The sequence below is a fragment of the Oreochromis aureus genome, linkage group 3, assembly GCF_013358895.1.
Source record: "Oreochromis aureus strain Israel breed Guangdong linkage group 3, ZZ_aureus, whole genome shotgun sequence".
Taxonomy (NCBI): Eukaryota; Metazoa; Chordata; class Actinopteri; order Cichliformes; family Cichlidae; genus Oreochromis; species Oreochromis aureus.
Window position 1 is genome coordinate 127,717,577 of NC_052944.1, and position 22,214 is coordinate 127,739,790.

Genomic DNA, 22,214 nt, shown 5'->3' on the forward strand with positions numbered 1-22,214 from the left:
CCTGCAATAAGTCAGCAGCCGTGCACCAAATGACTTGCAGAGGAACTGTGAAACTTAAATAGCTTGATGCATGCTCCATATAAAAATGCCAAAAGAAATAGCAAAGGTGAGCTGTGTCATCTGCTTTTTTGTTTTTGCCTGTCCCGTTTGGTACTTTAGCACTCAGGATTGTTGTCCAAAGCCCAGGAAAGATGCCCAATGGATTTTTTTCAAGTGGAGAAAATATGCCAATGCCATATTGTTCCACTTGATTAATTTATATTATCATTGTTTGTTTATTTTATTTTATTTTAAGTTGTTACAAATTGGACAGACAATTATACTGAAAGGGAGAAAGAAAAAGAAAGAAAGAGAGAATACAGAGGGGAAGGGGGGACAGTAAAATAAGACACTGAGACTGCTGGCTAAGCTTAACTCCATGGCTCAGTAGGGCTAACTCTATGTTCAATTTTTGTCTAAATAGCTCGATATTCTTTGAGTCTACTCACATGTTGGGATGTATTAATTTCCAAGAAGGCAGCAGTAACGTACGCACTGAGAGTCACTTCATCAGATACACCACCCTGTCAACAGAAGGCATCATAGACATCATCAAAGCACCAACAACATTCAGGGATATGAGATCATGAAAATGATTTTCAGTTGCATATGGTTTTAGTATCATCTTTGATTAAGGATTGTGACTCGCAGTTCTATGGAGCAAGTGTCAAAATGAATGTCTTGGTCCATGTTCAATGCTTTTACAGTGTTTAATACACTGTTTTCCATGTATGAATGAAATTATTAATAAAATTGTTAAAGTGCTTCCACGCGGGAGGCTATTTCCACAGTCTACACGTTACCTTCATTCTGTTGTTGAAGAGTTTCCCAGACTTTTCAAAACAACCAGTTTCTTGTTGTTTATGTTCCAGCCAGGTCTTAGACTCTTCGATCGTTCTGGGATCAATATAGATGAAAGACTGAGCTTTGGCAAAACTTCTTACCACAAACGCAGTCAGCCTGGCAAAAAGAAAAAAACCCACTTACACATCTTACAACGATGGAAATGTTTGGCTTCGTGTTTGGATGTAAGGTCACATTAAGAGAAAAATACTGATCATTTTGAAAATAAAGTTGAAATTTCAAGATTACATTTGAAAATGTATTTTGAGAAAAAAGCGTGAAGATTACAGTTGTTCCAGGGCAAACTGCCACGGTTGCTGTACCCTCTGAATTAGGAAATCGTACTTCATAATCAGTTTTAGTAACAAGGAAGGAACTGATGTCCCTTTTTAGCAAATAAAAACAGTGTGGCAGTAAGTATAAGTGCATTAAAAGCAGAAAGTGGTACAGAAATCTGTACGTGGTCAGATGGAGATTAGTATAAAATGAAATGGCTGGTAATGGACACATGCGAGGATACCGATGATTACACGCTCGTGGAATAAAAAGCATCTATACTGTATCACAAGACGACTGGTTTATTTCACTGAGTCATCTACACAATCTACAGGGTATAGCAGCTGTGGTAGTTTGAAACAACAACCGTAATCATTTCAACTGTTTTCTTAGAATTGAATTTGACTTTTTACAAAAAACAGTATTACGACTTTATTATCGAAATAGCATTTTGGCTTTATTTGAAAAAAATAAATAAATAAATTATAGAATTACAAGTTTAATCTCTAAATTTTGACTTTTTTACTGTGGCCCTAATACTCCTCCCTACTAAATTACACAGTATTAACCAAAAGTTATTTTTAATGTTAGGGGAGTCAAAGGACTAAAGGTAATTATGCTAAATTGTGAATTATTTTAAGTATTAGAGGTTGACTATTATATTAATAGCATAAACATGTCTAACTTTGAGAAACGTCTTCTGTTTGGTGGGATATTTAAAAACCAGTGTAACCGCTCTGATTTATGTAGGACATAATTGATCAATGATGTTCTCACCAAGTGTTTCCTGGTCCTGCTCCAAATGTGGTGTAAGCACCGTCGTCACTTTTGTAGTTGAGCTGTCTTTGGTATCCTGTAACAACAGGGACACAATGATCGAGACATTGTTGCTATGGTGATGATTGGACTCCATTTGTTTATGGATCTGCATGTGTACATCAAGATTTGGGACATTCTATGACTCTTGCTGACAGATGAGGAAAATGACACATTTGACCAAAAACTGTGGCTAATGTTCTGCCTCATGTCGGCTTGTTTCTTGAACCATGTGTGTTGAAATGATTAAAATGATTTCCTTCTTAGAGGAAACAATAAAAACTTGCCACTGGTGAGGAAGTTAGTAGCTTTTTCCATGATGGCTGTGGTGAGCTGCTGTGTGCCTTTCAGGTAGTGGAGGATGTAGATGTTGGGGGCCAGGAGAGCCATGTTCTGCTCCCCACATCCATGCGGCATCTGCAGCAATCCATCCAGGTTCTTCAGAGCCCGGCCGAGGATGTCACCTGATCAAAAACACTGATTCACTAAAACTAACAAAACTAGCGTAAAACAACTTTGTATTATTGGGCAGAGATAACCTGAATAATTTCAATATGCAATTTTAAATGATGATTTCATTTGCTGAGCGAAAAACCATCCAAACTGAAAATTGTAGATTGACTGTGATTAACCAAATACTTCTGAGTTTCATTTCACCAACCAGACCCAGGCCTGATTAAGGCCAGACCTGCTGGATCAAGAAATCACTCAAGTACAATCTGTTTGACAAAGGGAAGCAGGCTAAAAGATGTCAAAAAGAAACACGTCATTGCCATGATTTTAAGAAATTCAAAAATAGGCGAGAAGTCTTGAGATCTATCAGTTTGGACAGGGTTAAAAAACAATTTCTACAGCTTTGGAGCGCCAGTGCACCATGTTGGAACCCATTATCCACAAACTGAGAAAACTAGAAAAGATGTGGCCGAAATTAATCCATTAGCACATCTACAACTCACCGAAAAAGTCAAGCGAATCCCAACAACACCCAGAACTGAAGGCCTTGCCTTCCTCTGTAAAGGTCAGAGTTTACGATTCAACAATACAAAGGAGACGGGGCAAAAACAGCATTCATGGACAAAACCACTGCTGACCAAAAAGAACACAAAAGCTTATCTCACATTTGCCAAAAAAAACATCTCCATGCTCCACAAGATATTTGGGAGAATATTATATGGACTGAAGAGAAAAAGTTTTGAGTTTTGTTGCATCATTTCATAGAAAGAACATCATACCAACAGTGGTGGTAGCAGTGTGATGCCCTGGGGCTATGTGGCGTAGGGGGGTCTGTGGCTCAGCTGCAGGGAGGGGTGGGGCATTGGGTTCAGGTGGTTAGCGACGGAGGAGTCTGGTTAAGGCAGCTGGTGCCCAGTGTTAAATCATGCCTCTGCTGTTTCAGTAGCACGCCACGACCTGGAGGAAGAACTCTACCAGGAGAATGTCCAGCTATCAGTTTGTGCCTTGAATCTCAAACTTATGCTATTAAGATGGAAAATGATCCAGAACGCCAGAAAGTGGCCGAGTCAAAATATGGACTTAAATCCTACTGACGTGATTCTGCATGACCAGACCGATTACGCTGGAAAACCCTCTGGTGTGACTGGGCCAAAACTCCTCCACAGCGTTTCAAAAAACACTTATGACAAAAGCTAGACTGCAGTTCTTCCTGCAAAGAATGGCACAACCAGCCTTTTGATTTTTGGGGTCCATTTATTTTTCACATAAGGCCAGGAAGATGTGAGTCGCTTTTTTCTATTTATAAATGAAATCATCTTTTAAAAGTTGAATACGGTTTTTACTTTTACTTGAACATCATGTCTCTTTTATTTTCTGTTGTTTTAGTAATTTACTATTTGTCTTTTTATCAAAGCTTTAACCTGCCATATTTTTATTTGGCTGAATCAAAATTCATTGAGATGAAATCATGAGGTTTACCCAGGACTGATACAGAAGTGCGGGCAGATCCTTCAATCACGTTCTCAGGCAGATGTATCTCTGTTTCCTCTATCGGTGTGTTTCCTGTGTACAGAATCAGGAAGTCATGTTTACAACAGAGTTACTGTTCAAAGTCACCAGGTGGCCTGATCTTCAGCACATATCATTACATTTTGTGAAAGTGCTGGATGAAAATTTGGCACATTTTATGTGCACAGTGCACTCCACTGCTAACTTTCAGCATTTAGGTCATTTCTTTATTTAAACTTTGTAACTGATGGAAATCATACTGACCTTTTGGACAAAGAAGCCCGTTGTACGTCTTTGTCATCTCAGTTCCCTCCGCCTGAAGAAAATTATCTTTAAAATGAGTGAAAATTAAAAATGTTTTTCTGGTCCTGTATTTATGGTACTGACCTTCACTATGAGAGATTTGGTGACAACGTCGATGCGACCTCTGTCCGGTATGCTCACAACCTCATTATCACATGACACATGGGACGCTACGGCCTCAGCAGACACAGTCACATTCACAGCCCCTAAAAACAGCAGCACGGGTCACCTTCTTTATCTCTCCATTAAAATAAAGGTTACTGAGGTTATTTTACAGATTTTGTAGAAACTAGAAGGAAATGTGTTGGGACAAAAGGAGACAGTTAGCTGTGATTACACTAGATCTAAAACTAGATCTCTAGATTTAATGTTGGTTCTAAATCAAAGATAACGTCTAACTGAAAATTTTACAGCATCAGGTGTGAAAAACATGAGCTAGAAAATAAATAGTCCAAAATAATTTCAGGGTCCTGCTGGAGGCTGAGGTAATGTAAGTCATAAAAAGTATCTCGTCAGAGACGACACTTTTAGGGCCACATACAATAATGTCAATTTGGCTCAATTTAGAAAACTGCAGGTCATCCTTAACACATGCCTGTAGCTAAGTAACTGATTCAATTCAGTTTTATTCATACTGCGCTAAATCACAACAACAGTCGCCTCAAGGTGCTTTATATTGTAAGGTAGACCCTACAATAATACATCATCTGTTGCTTCTGACTTCACTAACCGATTAAGATATAAATCATTGGGATGGCAATGAAACTGCAAGCAGTCTTTTGTATTATATATCATTATATATACTGTCCAAGGGAAGCATACATAATGGAAATAATTGATGAGAATTGAAAGGCAGGTTACAAAATGATTTATAATTAGTTAAAACAGCTGCATTAAGTAAACCATGAGGATGGAGGCAGCTTCTACCCTCAGACTGGAAGGATAGAAGTGGGAAATCTAGACCTTGTAGACCCAACAGCTGTGTCCCAATTCAGGGGCCACATCCTCCTGAGGCCGCATTTGAAGGCCGACACGTCACAGCAGCTACACGCTGAAGGCTGTCCAAATTCAAAGGCTGCTCCAAATGCGGCGACAAATGCATCCTTCATTTCCCCAGATTTGAAGGATGGGTCGGGTGTGTCCTTCGTGGCCCACCGTATCCCAGAATTCATAGCGCGACCAAGCTTTGGCTACTCAGGTTAGACATGATCAGAGACCGTGGCTCAAGGGATTGGGAAGCTCATCTGTAACCGTAAGGGTGCCGGTTCGATCCCCCTGCTCTCTCTGTCCTGGTCGTTGTGTCCTTGGGCAAGACACTTTACCCTACTGCCTACTGGTGTTGGCCAGAGGGGCCGATGGTGCTTCTGTCAGTCTGCCCCAGGGCAGCTGTGGCTACAACTGTAGCTGCCTCCACCAGTGTGTGAATGTGAGCGTGAATGAATAGTGGAATTGTAAAGTGCTTTGGGTGCCTAGAAAAGCGCTATATAAATCCAATCCATTATTATGATATATAAGTCACTTAGATAAAACAAAAATGTTATTGTTTGGCTTTTTTCAGTGTTTTATTTGTTCCTGAGTAAATCGGTTTGGCTGAGATTAAAGTTATAGTTTTCACACAGCTGAATAAACGTCAAACAGAAAACTGATTGAACAGAAATGTGAGATAGTCGAGAATTTACTCCAGTGTCCTGTTATATTTTAGATAGCAAGGAGCAGACAGCTGAGTTTATTAAACCCCACCGAGACAGCAGTGATGCAAATCTGAAGGCTAGACTGTCCAATTTCACAGCCTCGCAATTCTGGTCTACCCGACCTTCTAAAGACCCGACCCACGTAGACCGCGAAGGCCGGGTCCTCTAAAGGACGCGGCCTAGGAATTGAGACACAGCTAATAATTCTTTCTGCCCCACTCCCAACACAGGGGTTTATAGTCTTGCTTTACCTCAATTTGCAACTGTGCTCGTTGGCACATAAACAGGATGTGTACTCAGTCTGCCACACAGCGGTTTCCTGGTAGTGTGGCGGACCAAAGCCTGATTCTCACCTAAGGCTGTTGGGATCATGGTCCAGCTGAGGGTCTTGCGCTCGTTGGCACACAAACAGGATGTGTACAGATCACCAGAGAGAGGCGTGAGGGTGTAATCTGCGGACGGCCCAGGAGTGACAGTAACCTGTACGAGGAACACAGACGGTATATTTTAAACTAGCTCAACAATCTCACGGCAACATTTAAAACTGAGTTCAAATGTGAAGACATTTTTTAAGCATCTAAATGAATGCACAAGTTTGCTTTTATGAACTCATGCTGAAAGTAGACCTTCATTTTACCTGGATACTTTAAACATGCCCTTCCTAATCGTTTCCCTCCATCTGTTTTCTTACAGCTAAACTCTGTTCTACAAGGTGCATGAGCGCACAAAGAAAGGTAGAGGAGGGTTGGTTGTGTAAAGACATGTGATTGGGCAATCCTGTTGTCTGTGCTTGCAGGTGAGCTTGTAGGTGTTGGTGAGCAGGGGCCCTTCAAGAACGGCCTGCATCCTGTATAATTACATTGCCAAAGAAAAAATCTTTTCTATATAAATTTTGCTTAGAAAGTAATGTTTTAAGTGTGGTTTTCCTTGGCTATGAACAGAAATGTATTTAAATCATTCATTACCATGATGCAGCTGGTCAGGTAGTTAAAGACAGTCGCCTTCAGTTCAAAGTGCTCCCCCCGGATGATGGAGTAGGGCATGGTGAGTTCAAGGAAGAAAGGTTGGAAGACTTTCATTTCTTTACGAGGAGCCAAACCAAAACCCTGAGAGGACAAACAGAAAGCCTCCGTCTCCCAGGTGGTGATGGTGTCTGGGACAGTCAGGGACACGCCCCCTTTTCCATCATCTCTGAAGTAGCAGATACACACAAACATATTCTATTACATAATAAAACATATTTTTATGTCTGTAAGTTACTTGTATAACAGTACAGTTACATCCTGCAGTGTGAATTACTTGTATATGTTACATTGACAAAGTAAAAGAGCTCTGCGCTGCTGAAGAAAGTGAAATAATATATCCCACAAAAACAAAGCACATCTTTAAATAAAATATCGGCCTGAAGCATCAAAACATGATTAAGAAAAAACTCACAATTATTCTATTTTCATGTTATTCATGTGTGCAAAGACAGCAGAAAGTTCACATGGGTTTCTAAATGTGATCGTATACACTTTTTTAAAAATGGAATATGCACCAGATCTCTTCACAACAGATACTTACCCAACTTCCACCAGATCCCAGATCCAAGTCTCAGGGAAGAAAGAGCGAGCTGTCTCTATTGGTGGAGGAAGCTGCCCAGCAGATCCCAGATCAAGACTACTTAGTCCACGTATGGGATCTCTAACCGGGGGACCGTAGCCCAGAGCAATAGCTGAATAAAAAATAGAAAAAATAATTACCTGTTTTCTTTTTGGTAAATAAAAAGCAAAATTTATAGCCAGACACAACACAAACAAGTGAATGATTCACCGGAGACGACACGAGGGCCATCATGGTAAAATTTTCCTTTGAACTTGAGGCATGAAGGCAATCGAAAAATCAAGTTTGTTGCCATCTTCAGTCCGACTTTCTAGATATTTCAGCAGCACACGAAGATCAGCAAAAACTGGTCCAACAACAAAAACTATTGCATTTACATTATGTTTGACGGACTCACAGGTATACATGTATTTTACCTGGAAAACTGCATAAGCGTCATTTTGCTCTTGACTGGGGTACGGCAAAACATATCTTTGGTCTCACATTTAGGCATTCTTCAGCATCTCGAACCTCATATGGGATACCTGAGGATTTCTTGAGTGGGAGCAAGTCAAATATCTGAAAAGAAAAGTGCAGTTCAACAAAACTTCCAAACATTTATTGCCTGCCTGCCTGGTCACATTTGATCCACATATTTTTTTAACTCTTACATGTAGTACTGGTGTAAATACGAGTACAGATTAGGCTTAAATCAATTGCTGATGATCTAAGAAGACTTCTTAAAAAAAAAAAAATTAAAATGATCAAGTTAGCAGTAAGTGTCCGCAGAGGTGAGGTGTTATAGTTGAAGTATCTGTTTACCAAATCTTACAGCAGTTCTACAATTTCACTATAAACACCACATTGTTCGTAGTGACTTATATGGCTACAGTAAGTCTTCTCCATTTGAAGCTGTCTCTGTAGCTCCTTTACCTCACTAAGCCTCACTTTTTCCAGGTTTTGCTGTATGTTTAACATCAACAAATACTCATGTATTTGAGCAGTTTTGATGCAAAGTTAAATTCTTCTCAAGTAAAGCAGACACTGGCTGGCAGGTGATACACTTACAGATTGTTACATGGTTGAATTATTTGCTAAAAAAAAGTCATGATCCTGGATTTATCTCCATGCTGAAATATTAATTTGCCCAAAAGGAATTAATTTTATAAGATTAAAATATTGCTGTCTGCATCCACATGAGCAACAAGTGATCCTGAAACATACATTTAACCACACATGCATATGTAACCTTGTATTATGTATTATTACTGTTTAAAACAGTTGAATGTACGACTGCCCAAAGAATACTTATCAGGACACAAGTACCAGAGCGAAGGCGTGAGCTGTTGGTAACTCACAACACTACGGGCTCTGGAAATAAGGATGTGTCCACCTCACTGGTGGTAATATCAGCAGTTACCTTATCTGCATCCAGAGTCTTCCCAGGCTCCTTGATGAGAACGCTCTTGTCGATGGCGCTCACACCACACAGAGAACGTGGCAGGGCCGTCACCTGCATGTTGGTCTCTTCACCTGGGACGGCTGAAGATGGTGAAAACTCCACTGACACCTGACACAAAACACTTGTGGATGTTACTGTGATGAGTCCCCACTTACTGCTGGCTAAATGTGCTGTTCATTGTGGTGAGTGACAAATCATGAGTCCCAGTGGGATGGCTGTAGCCCAAGCTGCACACTGTATGACTCTGTGTCAGTGTTAGATAGAAAGGACTTGCATCATCATTGAAAAAGGTGCTTGTATAAATGGTAGTGAGCGAATGAGGTGGTATAAAGGAGCACTTTGAGTCCTCAGGTAGAGTAGAAACAGCTGTGGAACAACCAGTCCATTTACTGATGCTAGAAATCCTCACGTGATTTAGCCAACTGGAGATGACTTTGATTTGAATTTGACTGCAGACAAATGACACCAAACACACAGCACACCTGTAGAATTACACTCCCCTTGTTGCTGAAGCATTTGTCAGTAGAGAAGTTGGCACTGTGGGCAATTACATCCTCACTTGGCAGGACAGCATAAGCCACAAGCTGGAACTCTGGAGCCATCTCAGGAGACACTCTAAACTCAAAGTTCACCTGGCCCTCAGTCACTGAAACAAAGGTCCATACATACATCCACAGATCAACAAAACAGGCCAAAGTCCATGCTTGGCTGTGGCATATGTGGAAATATGGGAATTTTACCCGATCTATCTTGCACTTGAACCTGTTTTTGTCCTTGCATGATGACAGCTCCTCTGGACAACACCTGGAAGTCAGAAATCATTTAAAAACAAGCCTGAACTAGCACTGATATCTGTGGACATCACTACCAGTGAAAAGTTTTGACACACCACCTCATTCAGTGTTTTTTTATTTTTTTTTATTTTAATACTTTCTACATTGTAGGTGAAGCAAAGAAAAATCTATAAATAACTCTAAATATGTTTTATGTTTTAGAGTCCTCAGAGTAGCAGCCCTTTGCTTTACTGACAGTGCTGCAAACCCTCGGCCTTCTCTCAGTGAGCTTCATGATGTAGTCGCCTGACATGGTTTCACCTCACAGTGTCAATTGGTGGAACCTCCTGCCTTCCTAATGGGGTTGGGACCATCAGTTGTGTTGTGCAGAAGTCAGGTTGGTGCACAGCTGACAGCCCTGTTTGACAACTGTTAGAATTCATATTTGAATGTGTTCCCAGGTGCAGTCACAAAAACCATCAAGTGCTACCATGAAACTGTCTCACATGAGGACGCCCCAGGAAAGGAAAACCAAAGGTCACCTCTGCTGCTGAGGATACATTCATCCGAGTCACCAGCCTCAGAAATCACAAGTTAACAGCAGCTCAGATTAGAGTCCAGATAAATACCACACAGCGCTCCAGTAGCAGACACATCTCTACATGCTCAGAGGAGACTGTGTGAATCAGGCCTTTATGGTCACATAGCTGCTAAGAAACCACAACCAAGGAAAAGCAACAGCCAAAGGAGATTTGTTTGGGCCAAGAAACACAAGGAGTGGACATTAGACCATCTGTGCTTTGGTCTGATGAGTCCAAATTTGAGATCTTTGGTTCCACCTGATGTGTCTTTGTGCGACGGAGAAAAGGTGAATGGATGGTCTCTACATGCATGGTTCCCACTGTGAAGCATGGAGGAGGAGGTGTGATAGTGTGGGGGTGCTTTGCTGGTGACACAGTTGGGGATTTATTTAAAACTGAAGGCACACTGAACCAGCATGGCTGCCACAGCATCCTGCAGCAACATGCCATCGCATCATTTATTTTCCAACAGGACAACGACCCCAAACACACCTCCAGGCTGTGTGAGTGCTGTTTGACCAAGAAGGAGAGTGATGGAGTGCTGACCTGATGGCCTGGCCTCCACAGTCACCTGACTTAAACTCAAAGGAGATGGTTTGGGATGAGATGGAGGGCAAAAAGGCCAACAAGTGCTCAGCATTGTTCACCAAATGATTAAATGTGTGTTCATTCATAGTTTTGATGCCTTCAGTGAGAATCTACAATGGAAATAATTCAATTTATTTATACAGCTCAAAATCAAAAAAACTGTCACCTCAAGGTGCTTTATATTGTAAGGTAGACCCTACAATAAGATTAATAACAGGTATGATTCAGTGCAGAGAGGTCTATTAACACATAGTGAGTGAGAAAGGTGACTGGAAAGGAAAAACTCAATGCATCATGGGAATCCCCGGCAGCCTACGTCTATTGCAGCATAACTAAGGGAGGATTCAGGGTCACCTGGTCCAGCCCTAACTATATGCTTTAGCAAAAAAAAAAAAAAATAGTCATGAAAATGTGGAAAAACCATAAAATAAGTAGGTGTCCAAACTTTTGACTGTAAATTGGTGCAGTTTTGTGGCTGAAATTCTGATATCTTATGAATTTTAAAAGTTGCTCGTAGAAAATTGTCTTCAGACCTTCAAAGCATCCTCAGGTCTAAAGGATAAAATCAGCCAATGGAAAGGAGTGAAATAACAGCTCTTAGTAATTAAACTGTTTAAAGACAAGTTACAGGCCCAGTTTTTGTAGCTGTTCGAAGGGTTTTGAAAAGTATTTTTGTATTTTGTCTTTATTCTGATTATAATGTTAAGTTAGCTTACTCCACCCATCCCCTAATAATACAGTTAAATTACAATGAAAAATAACCAAAAGGTCTTTTCTTAAAGTGCAGTTTGTCTCATATGTTTTTAAAAGATCCTGCGGGTGCCCACAACTTACAACAACATCATTATTTTTTTCTACTTTTTTCATTTTCCTGTGATGCTAAAAATCTGAACAATTTTATGTTGTCCTGGAAAAATGTTATTATAAAATGTTACCACATATCATTGCTTCTTTCTGCACGGTTATTTATTGAACATGCCAATCTTGTTTGTTATCTTGACTGACTTGGGTGTGACCACTATCTGGTTATTGAACAGTTGGAATTCTACCAGCGACAGAACGATGTACTATAAATCTCTCTGTTCAGCTTGACTAGATCACTAATTTATCTTGTGACAGCTTTACTATGTTGCTTTATTTGCAGTACTAGTACTTGTCTTTTGTTATTATATTTTTCTAATTCTTTATACGTCTCTAGCATCTGTTTCTTGACCTAACTTGTTCATACCCAGTGTAGCTGTCATAGTGAAATGTGTTCATTTGTTCTCAATTTTTGTGATTATAATGTTTTTTATGATTATAAAACAGGGTATTTCATCTAAATCCCATGTTGTATTATTGGCGCCTACTGGTGGAGCTGAGTATTGTGCTTTGGAGGGATGTTCAATTAAGGCGCATATGCCACCAGAGACTAAAGACTCAAGCCAGAAAAACAAGCTAGCTTGTGAATAAGGAGAAAAAATATGAACTGCAACTGCTCACAAATGTTTTGTAGAAAGGCACACGTGGTATGGTTGTGTATTTTACTTTGTGTGTACGTTTTTTTGCGGTTGTAATTTTATTTTGCTGACACAATATCTGTGTTTTCATTTCTTTTTTCACTGTAGTTTTTCACGGTGTTTGCTGGCGAAGACGAGATTAAAATTTTGGTTAAACATCAGTTGGAGCATGTCCCTTTATTCTACACTAAACATCAACAATAAACTTCAGGAGCAGTTACACCCAAGTTAGAGAAAGCTACAAACTACTGCTGTGATAGCCATCATGTCCATTTGGGGTTTTAGGCGTATCATGTAATGCTGTGTAGCAATCAGGGTACAGACCCAAATGCAGGACTCAAGACACAGAAGTGGGAAGAAAAACAAGTGGACGGTTTTTCAACACAGCAAGTTCAAGATAGTCCACTGGAAATACTAACTAAGGAAATACACTTCTAGGAAAACTGGAATCCCAGGAAACAGTGTTTGGGAACAGGAGAATAAACAGAACAGGGAGGAAACACCTGTGGAACACTGCTAGAACTCAATGTGGAAAACAAGACAAGATGCATAAAACAAAGGACTGGAAAATAAAACAGAAAATAACTAAACATGGACTCACTAAAAGACGAGACTTGAAAAGTGCAGGAGAAACACAGGGAAAGCACGATTAACTGAGAACAGAACCCAGATGACTAAATCTACGAAGGCCTAAGAATATAAATACTTAACAGAGAGAGAAAACTAAGGATATCATGAACAAAGGACTAAACACTGAGGCTAATTACTAAGCTGACAGAAAATGATGATGGACAGAACAGAGGAACCAGACATGAAGTCTGTGAAACCAGCTTCCAGTTTGGATTCAGGAGACAGACGCCCTCCCTAGTTTTCCTTTTTGCTAAAGCATATAGTTTGGGCTGGATCAGGTATTTATGCTGAAATAGATCGAGGCTGCTGGATTCCTATGATGGACTGAAAGTTTCTTCTTCAGTCATGATGGGCGTTACAACAGTACTTTTTTAGCAAACACACAAAAGGTCTGGCCATGGTGAACTTTGTAGTAATGCCATAAAGTGACAAGCTAAGAGACAACTCACCAGATAAATGACATCCACAGACCCCGGAGACTCTCCCACTATAGTGTAGTTGACTGATATGTCTTCTTCTGCGTCACAGGGCAATGGTTTGTCCTTCTTCTGTACCTCTAGAGAGCTGATTGTTTTAATTTCAGGAGAAGACGGCTGGAACATGGATAATGTGTGAAATCCCCTGTCATAGTGTGCAGTTCTGTATCCTGGGTTGCCCACTGTTGGTGTCAGGCTTGCCTAGTTGGAGATAAGAAACAAAAATTTAAAAAAACTTATCTAAAAATAACATTGGACAATGAGGCCGTTTTTATAAGCAAGGCAAATGTGGAGGAAGATGACTCATAAACTGTTTCAGTATAGCCACTTTTTACTGTGTTAGATCTTTGGACATTTGAACCTATGAGAAACCAGTCGAGGTTTCAGGCTGCTGTGCATTAAATTACACATTGTTTCAGTGTACCAGCTTACGTGGAGTTGGATATCCCCATCAAAGTTATCAGTGCTGAAAGAAAATGAGGCCACACCGTTGCTGTCAGTTGTTAGATTTTGTAGTGAGCGTGGTTGCCACAGTTGTCCTGTGAACAGGTAAACCGGTGCATCACAAACTGGTGTATTATTGTGGTACACTGCTCTGACCTGTTGACAAACACACAATGCTCTATCAATGGAAAATACAAACAATTTAAATGTGCTTTGTAGGATAAACTGAGCTGAAAACATTTTAGGCTCACTTTTCCTTCCACATTAGATCCCCGTTCCCAAACCTTGGGCACGTTAATAAAAGACACTTTTCCAAGGACGTAAGAAATCGTGACTCTCTTCTCTTGTGGGAGTGAAACACCTGAATATAAAAACATTCATGTTACAATACTGTGAATGCCTTTTTGGTTAAATACACATTGATGTGTCATTTTAAAGGAATAACACAACTTGCCTGTTCCCTCTTCTTCCACTTTGGCCCTGATATCCAGAACATCTTGAAGCTTTTCGTCCATTTTAGTAAAAATTGACATGTTGAAGGAAAAAGTTGCACAGCCAGTCTTGTCTGCCTGGAAAGAACAATAAAGAAAGAAAATCACTGCTGTGTGCGATATAATCTTACAAGAATAAATCAAAATTAGAATCAAATCTCATTCACAATCAAATCTATAAAATATATTAAATGTTCAAACTAAATTAAATGTTCAAAAATGTAGAGTGGGGGGACAAAAGTCCGAAGGGGTCAGTTGTACTAGACAAAAACAGCTGAAGGAACATTTTGCAACTAACTATGTTACCTGGCAACAGGTCATTCAGATAAATGTGTATAAAAAGATCGTCATAGAGAGGCAGCGTTTCTCACAAATACAGATGGGCGGCAGTAGAATTGGTTACAGATTTATTGTAAATAAGGACACTCATATACAATGATTATTTTGTAAGTTTATTCTTGCGAGAAAGCAAGGTAACCAAAAGGGTTTGACCTAAGGACCTGATTGAATGTGTTTGTGTTGTTAAAAGAGAAATGTGTGTCTAAATGAAAAGAAAAGTAACTGTTTAATTCTGTTAATAAATCAGACGAGGAAGAGCCTGCAGACCGAACGCAACTCATGTCTCCTGTCTCTGCTTTTCTGTTAAAAAACCAGTTTAAAAACAGACCCCATCGAAGGCCTGTAACATTTACTCAAACATCAAGCATGCATATAGAGCCATACCCCTCCCCAACCTCGGCCAGTCCGACCACCTCTTCCTCCTGCTCTCCCCAGCCTACACCCCCCTCAGACGCACTGCCAGGCCCACCACAAAGACTGTTACAACCTGGCCTGAAAATGCACAAACTATAGGACTGCTTCACACAGACAGACTGGGACATATTTGAACACCAGGACCTAGAAACTTTCACAGGATCAGTACTGGACTGTATCAAGTTCTGTATTTTAACAACGTGACATTGTTAAAAAGCATTTTTGGTTTTGTTTGGTTTTCCCAAACCAAAAACCTTAGATGACCAGCGAGGTCCGCTCACTCCTCAAAGCCCGCGATGCAGCCTTCAGGTCAGGTGACAGAGCTCTGTACAGGGCTGCTCGAGCTGACCTGAAAAGGGGAATTCAAAAAGCCAAGACAGACCACAAAAGAAACATAGAGTCCCACCTGTCCAGCAACAACACACGGGAGGTGTGGCAGGGAATACAAGACATCATCAACCACCAAGGCTGTGAAAACAGAAAACCTGAGTGTGCAGCTGGCAGAGGAAATAAACAGCTTCTTCGCCCGCTCTGAAACACCACAACAGCAGCATTCATCTGCTTCAGCCCTGCTCCCATCCTCATCCTCACCCTCACCTGGTTCCTGCACCGCTCCACTCACTGTAACGGAGCACGATGTCAGACGTGTGCTCCTAGCAGTGAACCCCAGGAAGGCGGCCGGTCCAGACGGAGTACCTGGCAAGGTGCTAAGAGCATGTGGCCACCAGATGGAGTACCTGGAGTACCATGCGCACACCAGCTCACCCTCATCTTCACCAGACTCTTCAACCTCTCACTGGATCAGGCAGCCATCCCATCCTGTCTAAAATCAGCCACAATCATCCCAGTGCCGAAGAAGTCTCCCATCACCAGCCTGAATGATTACCACCCCGTGGCCCTCACGCCGGTAATCATGAAATGCTTTGAGAGACTAGTCCTTCAGCACATCAAGGATTACCTCCCCCCAGAATTCGACCCCCACCAGTTTGCATACCGTGCAAACAGATCCACAGAAGACGCCCTCGCCACAGCCCTCCACGCTGTGCTGAGTCACCTGGAACAGCAGCAAAGCTACAAACGAATGCTTTTTGTGTACTACAGCTCAGCCTTCAATACATCCCGGACATCCTCATCACCAAACTGGTCACTCTTGGCCTCCCCCCTCTCACATCTGTCTGGATAAAGGACTGTGTGCTGTGTGCTGAGCCCCCTCCTGTATTCTCTCTACACCCACGACTGCAGTTCGACCCACAACAACAACCTCATCATCAAGTTTGCTGATGACACCACGGTACTCGGACTCATCTCAAAGGGAGACGAGGCAGCCGACAGAGAGGAAGTCCTGAAGCTGGCAGCCTGGTGTTCAGAAAACAACCTGGGACTGAACACTACGAAAAAACCAAAGAGGCCATCGTCGACTTCAGGAGGTAAAGCACTGACTTGGGGCACACCTTCCGGTTCCTTGGTGTCCTCATCTCTGCTGACATCTCCTGGACAGAGCGAGACTTTACAGTGTAGTCAAGGCAGCACAGAAGATCATCGGCTGCCCTCTCCCCTCCCTGATGGACATTTATTCCTCCCGCTGCCTCAGCAGAGCAGCAAACATCATCAAGGACAGCTCCCACCCTGGCTTCAACATGTTCAGCCTGCTTCCCTCAGGGAAGTACTACAGGTGCATCAGCACAAAGGCCCACAGACTCAAAAACAGTTTCTTCCCCAAAGGCCATAACCACCCTAATTCCTCGCCGGTGGAACCCAAACAAACACGCATTAAGAGGCTCTAATGCCTGTGTCTTAATCTCGCAGCGCATGTCACAATTTAATATGAAGGCAACAGGCAGAGTGCTACAGGCATCGCCCTAAAGAATGGGCAGTGTAGTCTGTGCTGCAGGGAGAATGGACTGCCATACCTGTTATGTGTCTGTGAGCGACGGAGGGAGAAAAAGGAGAAAAGTCCGAGCTGTCATCGAGCAGAAACGGGAGCTGGAAGCATGTAAATATAATAATAACCACTGCAGCCAAGAAGAGTGCCTGACGAGCCCAGCTGTAAGTAAGCTATTAAGACTCGACTGTACACTGTGTTCGTGTTTTCCTCCGAAACAATAAGTTCCGTTGGAGCAGCCTTTCAACGCCTCTCTCTGTCTCTCGCTAGCAAAGTTGACCCAGACAACAAAGCAAAGCTAGTTTTCAGCTACAAGCCGACACGGAACCCACCGTATTAGCCAGAGGTCCCTTTACTACGGTTCGGAGCCGCGGGCCTGTTTTATATACGCACAGAATAGTTTTATATACGAGATCGCTGCAAAAAGTGCAGCCTTACCTAATGTCCACCTACTGTTACTCATTTATATTAAGATTTAAAAATCCAGTTGGTGTTGGTATGGCGAGTAACCTTCAGTAATAGTAATAAATCACAGCAATAGTACATTCATGTAGTTGTAAAAAGCATGATAATAAGTAATCCAAAGTATTCAGAATACGTTACTCTCATTGAGTAACAAAATACATTTTGGGGCATGTAATCTGTAATCTGTAGTGGAATACATTTTAAAAGTAACCTTCCCAACACTGAGCACATTGTTAAGCAGCCTGTAGCCAAAACACATCCTTTATTCCCATTTCCTTCTTTGAATCTAAAACAAACGCCAACAACAGCAGGGCTTGAACTGATGAAAGCTTGCCTGAGAGAGTTCAGGCTGCATTTCCATTTGTGTTTGCATGTGTCAGTAAACCACTGTAGCTATTTCCCATGTACATGGAACATATAAACAAAGAGGAGTGGCTCAATATTTTTGCACTGTACCACATTATGATGCCATAATGTGGCCTGCCAACTACTAAAATACTGTGTATATAGCACAAACAGACAAAACAACACTGTACTGTACCAGTAACTCAGTAAATCAGTCAAAATTGTTCAAATCTTTGGATATGTGTATATTCATTCAGCTTGTTTAAGTGTCACAGTCTGATCTCAGTATTTTTGAAGTTTTCTCACAGAAATTGTATTCTTTTCTGTGACAGACATAATGAGACACACCACTTGCCTGAGCCCTACCAGTAATGCTAATTATCTAGCAGGTATTAGAAGCACCAACACAACCTTTGCAGCCATTTAGGCCCAACAATAACCACTTCACTCCTCTGGAGCTGACATGTTCATCCAAGAAAGATCAGTTGATCAAGTCACTAAAAAATTCAAACGCATGGAGGAAACAAGTATGAGCCAGTTTAACTGGGTAGAGCAGGCAACCCGTATGCTGTAATGCTAATGCAGTGGCCTGAATGTACCCAAAGAATCAGAGAAAAAAGAGAAACGAAGCCATAACTGTACCTGCTTTGTCTCTGTGTGGCAGGAGCCACCCATCTGCCATAGGGCCATAAGATCGTAATCATACAGCGATATACCAAAACTGCTATACCTATTAATAGGTCGGCACACATTAACTGTAACACGTCCTGGTACAGGCTGTCCGTGACGTGTACCTATTTAAATAAAAAAATAAATAAACATTATGAGTCGAGTTTGCTCTCCAAACTCCAGATTTTACAATACATAATTTGTCCTGAAAGAACTTTTCCTTACTTTGCACACACTTCAGCTTCAACGTCTTCCTGCCCAATAAGCACTTCTTCAGATATATTTAGTGTCACATCATATTTGGGTAAAACTGGGTAAAAATATGAATGTCAGCATTTACACTCCATTACAACAAAGAATTTAAGAATAAATAAGACTGACTTACCATATTTCTCCACTTTGAAATTGTGAGATATATTCCTCTCACCCATTGACACAATGATCTGGTACGGTCCCTCACGGGCCTCAGTGTCCAAGGAGTAAGAAAGCTGCAGTATTCTGCTATTGGATGTTTCATTTAGCCACTGTCCAATCCTGTTACTATTAGGATCCTGTTAAATCAAATGGCAGTGACACCTAATTAAAGATTGTATGTAGGTGTGTCCTTGCTGTATCTTTTAACACATGCGAAATTTTGGATAAGCTTGACACTGTACCTGTCATCATGTTAACTTTTTGTACAGCAAAACATCAAATTGCTATGCCTTTACATGATAAGTAACAATATTTGCAATATCATTAAAGACTGAGGATATTTGAGCTAAACTGATCCATGTATTTCTTCCTGAAGTATAACTAAACACTGACATTTGCATTGCTACATACACCAAACAATGAAAACTGAGTCAAAAACAGTACAGCATGTGTAAATAGTAAAAATACATCAAAGTTGTAGTGATTAAAAATGGCTGACTTCCTCTTACCTGTGTAGACTATGTCAAACTGTCTCCACTACAAGATCAGAGCCACTTTGATATGTGCCCACTATGGAGATGCACAGAGCCCCCCTGTCTCTATAAATTTAGAGGGACTTAAAAATGACCTGTCTTCATTTGTAGCCAGCTTAGTCCCCTTGTGAATGTGAAGCACTTGTTTAAAAATGTTTAAAAATTAAATGATATAAAGAAACCTAGGCTGTAAAGACAGGGAAGCTGTGGCTGTGTTTATGGAGTCATTAAATCAAAATTATTATTACATGCGAGGAATCAAGTGACAAAAAGCTATTGCATACAGCCCTAAAAATCTAACAACCCTGCAAAAGATGTTGTAGTGAAGTGACTTTAGTGTATAGTTTGCCCTGCTTCCCTGCTTCCAATGAAAAGGCAGGTGTAAAAACACAATAATTCTTTTGAACATTTGTTTATTTGTTCATTTTCTGTAATACCAATTAAAGGAATAAAAAGCCGGTAATGCCATTGTCAACGATGAGTCACAGGGCTTTCTAACTTTACTGGCAGTGCAAAGTTGTGGTGACAGCAGGGCTTGACTGGTAATCTGGTATTCTGGATATTTTCCTGTTGGCTGTAAGACCAGTACAACTCTTAGTTGTCAATATCATTATACAGGCTTACAGGCTGGCTGGAATGGCAGCTGCACCTGACCCTGCGAGCACTGACAGCAATCTCTCTGGTGTGTTTTTTTTGGCCACTACTTTTCACTTTTACTTAATAATATTTTAAAGTAATGCTACTCTTACTTGAATAACATTTTTGGATACTTGACCCACCTCTGTATATATGCAACCCAATTTGTCCAATGTGAAACGTTGCACTGTCAGTGACTTGGAGTAATACTGCAGAAGCAGCATATGCAAGCAGTGAACAGGGAACAATCAAGTCTGACTGACTCCATGTGTTCAGCATTGTGTTGGTGCATTTACAAGAGAAGTAAAAACCTTTTCTGGAGATATTCTCTTACCTGAAGTTCAATGACATCATACTGAAAGAAAGAACAAAGACAGGCGGAGTTAAGAAATTGTTGTGTAAATCACTGCATCCCAATTCTAAACAGCATCATTAATAACACTGTTCAAAAACTCACCAGCTGATTGGCCGGTCGCATCTTATTATCCATGGCAACGACTCTGAAATTCACTGTGAGAAAAAGTTTAAAGAGATTATCTCTTTGTTTCTCTCCTTATACTTTAAAACAAAGGTCCATTAGGGTTGAGGCCATGACTGCTAAAATTAACAAAATAGACACATAATTACATAACTAATTAAAATTGAAATAATTAATTAAATATCTAAAAAAATGTATTATTAATTATGTATTTTGTTTTTCAATTTTTAATTAAATATTTCATGGTTGCTGTGCTACAGTGCATCGTGAATTAATCTGTCACTGCAATTTATCAACAAACACAACATCTGATTTTTACCCTACATAGCAAGTCAATACAGATCTCAGATAATGGACTGATATGGATTGGTGGTAACGTGGACAGACTCGAAGGTTACACTACATAAAAATATTAAAAACATATTTAGTGACGCTGCAAGTATTACAAAATACTGCTTATGGTGTAGCTCCATCAGGTCCAAATGAACTGTGTGTGTTAAGCAGGGCACATTAAATAAACAGACACCAGGCCAAAGCATTACTTTGGACTCTGTCTAAATTGTCTCTGCCCCTGAGTTTGATGGGTGACAGATAAAACTGATTAATGAACACTGAAGAAGAGGAAACATACAGTAATTAATTAAATTGAAAATCATTAATTGGACAGTGAAATAATTAAATATCCTTATAAATAATCAAAACGAGAAATAATGAATTGAATATATAACAAGGTCATTAAATATGTGTTGGAAACTGGAAATTAGACATAAATACCTAAATATCTGTTAGTGTACACTCAATCATCCAGGTAAGGAAAACCCCCAAAGTTGATTCTGTTCATGTGGACGTTTTCAGTGGGAGAAACGTTTCGTCACTGATCCAGGTGACTTCTTCAATCTCAGCTGACTGCAGGTTTCCTCAATCGTATAAACAGTACATTTGCATAATGACTGACACAAGCACCACTGACTAACAATGGGCTGTTAGGTTCTGCACACAGAGGAAGTCCAAAGCAGAGCTCTGGTATCGTACCCAAAAGAAAGTCATTGGTTCAGGGTTTCCCCAAACTCAAATTCTTTATTGTCCCACAAGGGGACAGCTTTAATCACAGTAGGTGATGAGCTATAAGAGGACTTCCTAAAATCAATAATCATGTCTTTAGTTTTTAACACACTCAGTGAAAGGAAAGACTCATCACACGAAGCCACAAAACCATCTACAACCTGTCCATGGCCTGACTCGTCCCCCACTAGAAGACTGACGATCACTGTGTCATCAGCAAACTTCAGGATGTGTCTGTTCGTGAAATTGCTGCGACACTCATTTGTGTACAGAATGAACAGAAGGGGAGAGAGACAGCACCCCTGGGACGATCCAGTAGAGGCGGAGAGCATGTCAGAGCATTGTGACCTATTAGTTAAAAAGTCTGTCAGCCAGCCAATCAGACTAGTGTCAAGTTTAAAATGATTGTAAAGCCTGTCAGCAAGTAAGAAGGGTTTAATTGTGTTGAATGCTGATGAAAAGTCAGCAGATAATAACCTTGCATGGGTGTGAGGGGCCTCAAGATGCTTATACGAGAGA

General features: G+C 40.7%; 1 protein-coding gene across 1 annotated transcript in view; it reads right to left on the reverse strand.

Moving 5' to 3' along the window:
* The window catches only part of LOC120438062 (alpha-2-macroglobulin-like), a 32,523-nt gene that overhangs the window by 8,317 nt on the left and 1,992 nt on the right, over positions 1-22,214 (reverse strand). Inside the window, 25 exon segments of the mRNA XM_039608512.1 lie at positions 489-563; positions 843-999; positions 1,936-2,011; positions 2,262-2,438; positions 3,907-3,990; positions 4,201-4,252; positions 4,324-4,445; positions 6,284-6,410; positions 6,896-7,121; positions 7,497-7,647; positions 7,746-7,845; positions 7,952-8,009; positions 8,011-8,093; positions 8,935-9,084; positions 9,477-9,622; positions 9,717-9,780; positions 13,497-13,724; positions 13,956-14,123; positions 14,219-14,328; positions 14,422-14,536; positions 18,546-18,696; positions 18,798-18,882; positions 18,958-19,123; positions 20,490-20,510; positions 20,613-20,665. Of these exon segments, the coding sequence (XP_039464446.1) occupies positions 489-563; positions 843-999; positions 1,936-2,011; positions 2,262-2,438; positions 3,907-3,990; positions 4,201-4,252; positions 4,324-4,445; positions 6,284-6,410; positions 6,896-7,121; positions 7,497-7,647; positions 7,746-7,845; positions 7,952-8,009; positions 8,011-8,093; positions 8,935-9,084; positions 9,477-9,622; positions 9,717-9,780; positions 13,497-13,724; positions 13,956-14,123; positions 14,219-14,328; positions 14,422-14,536; positions 18,546-18,696; positions 18,798-18,882; positions 18,958-19,123; positions 20,490-20,510; positions 20,613-20,665 (2,945 nt within the window).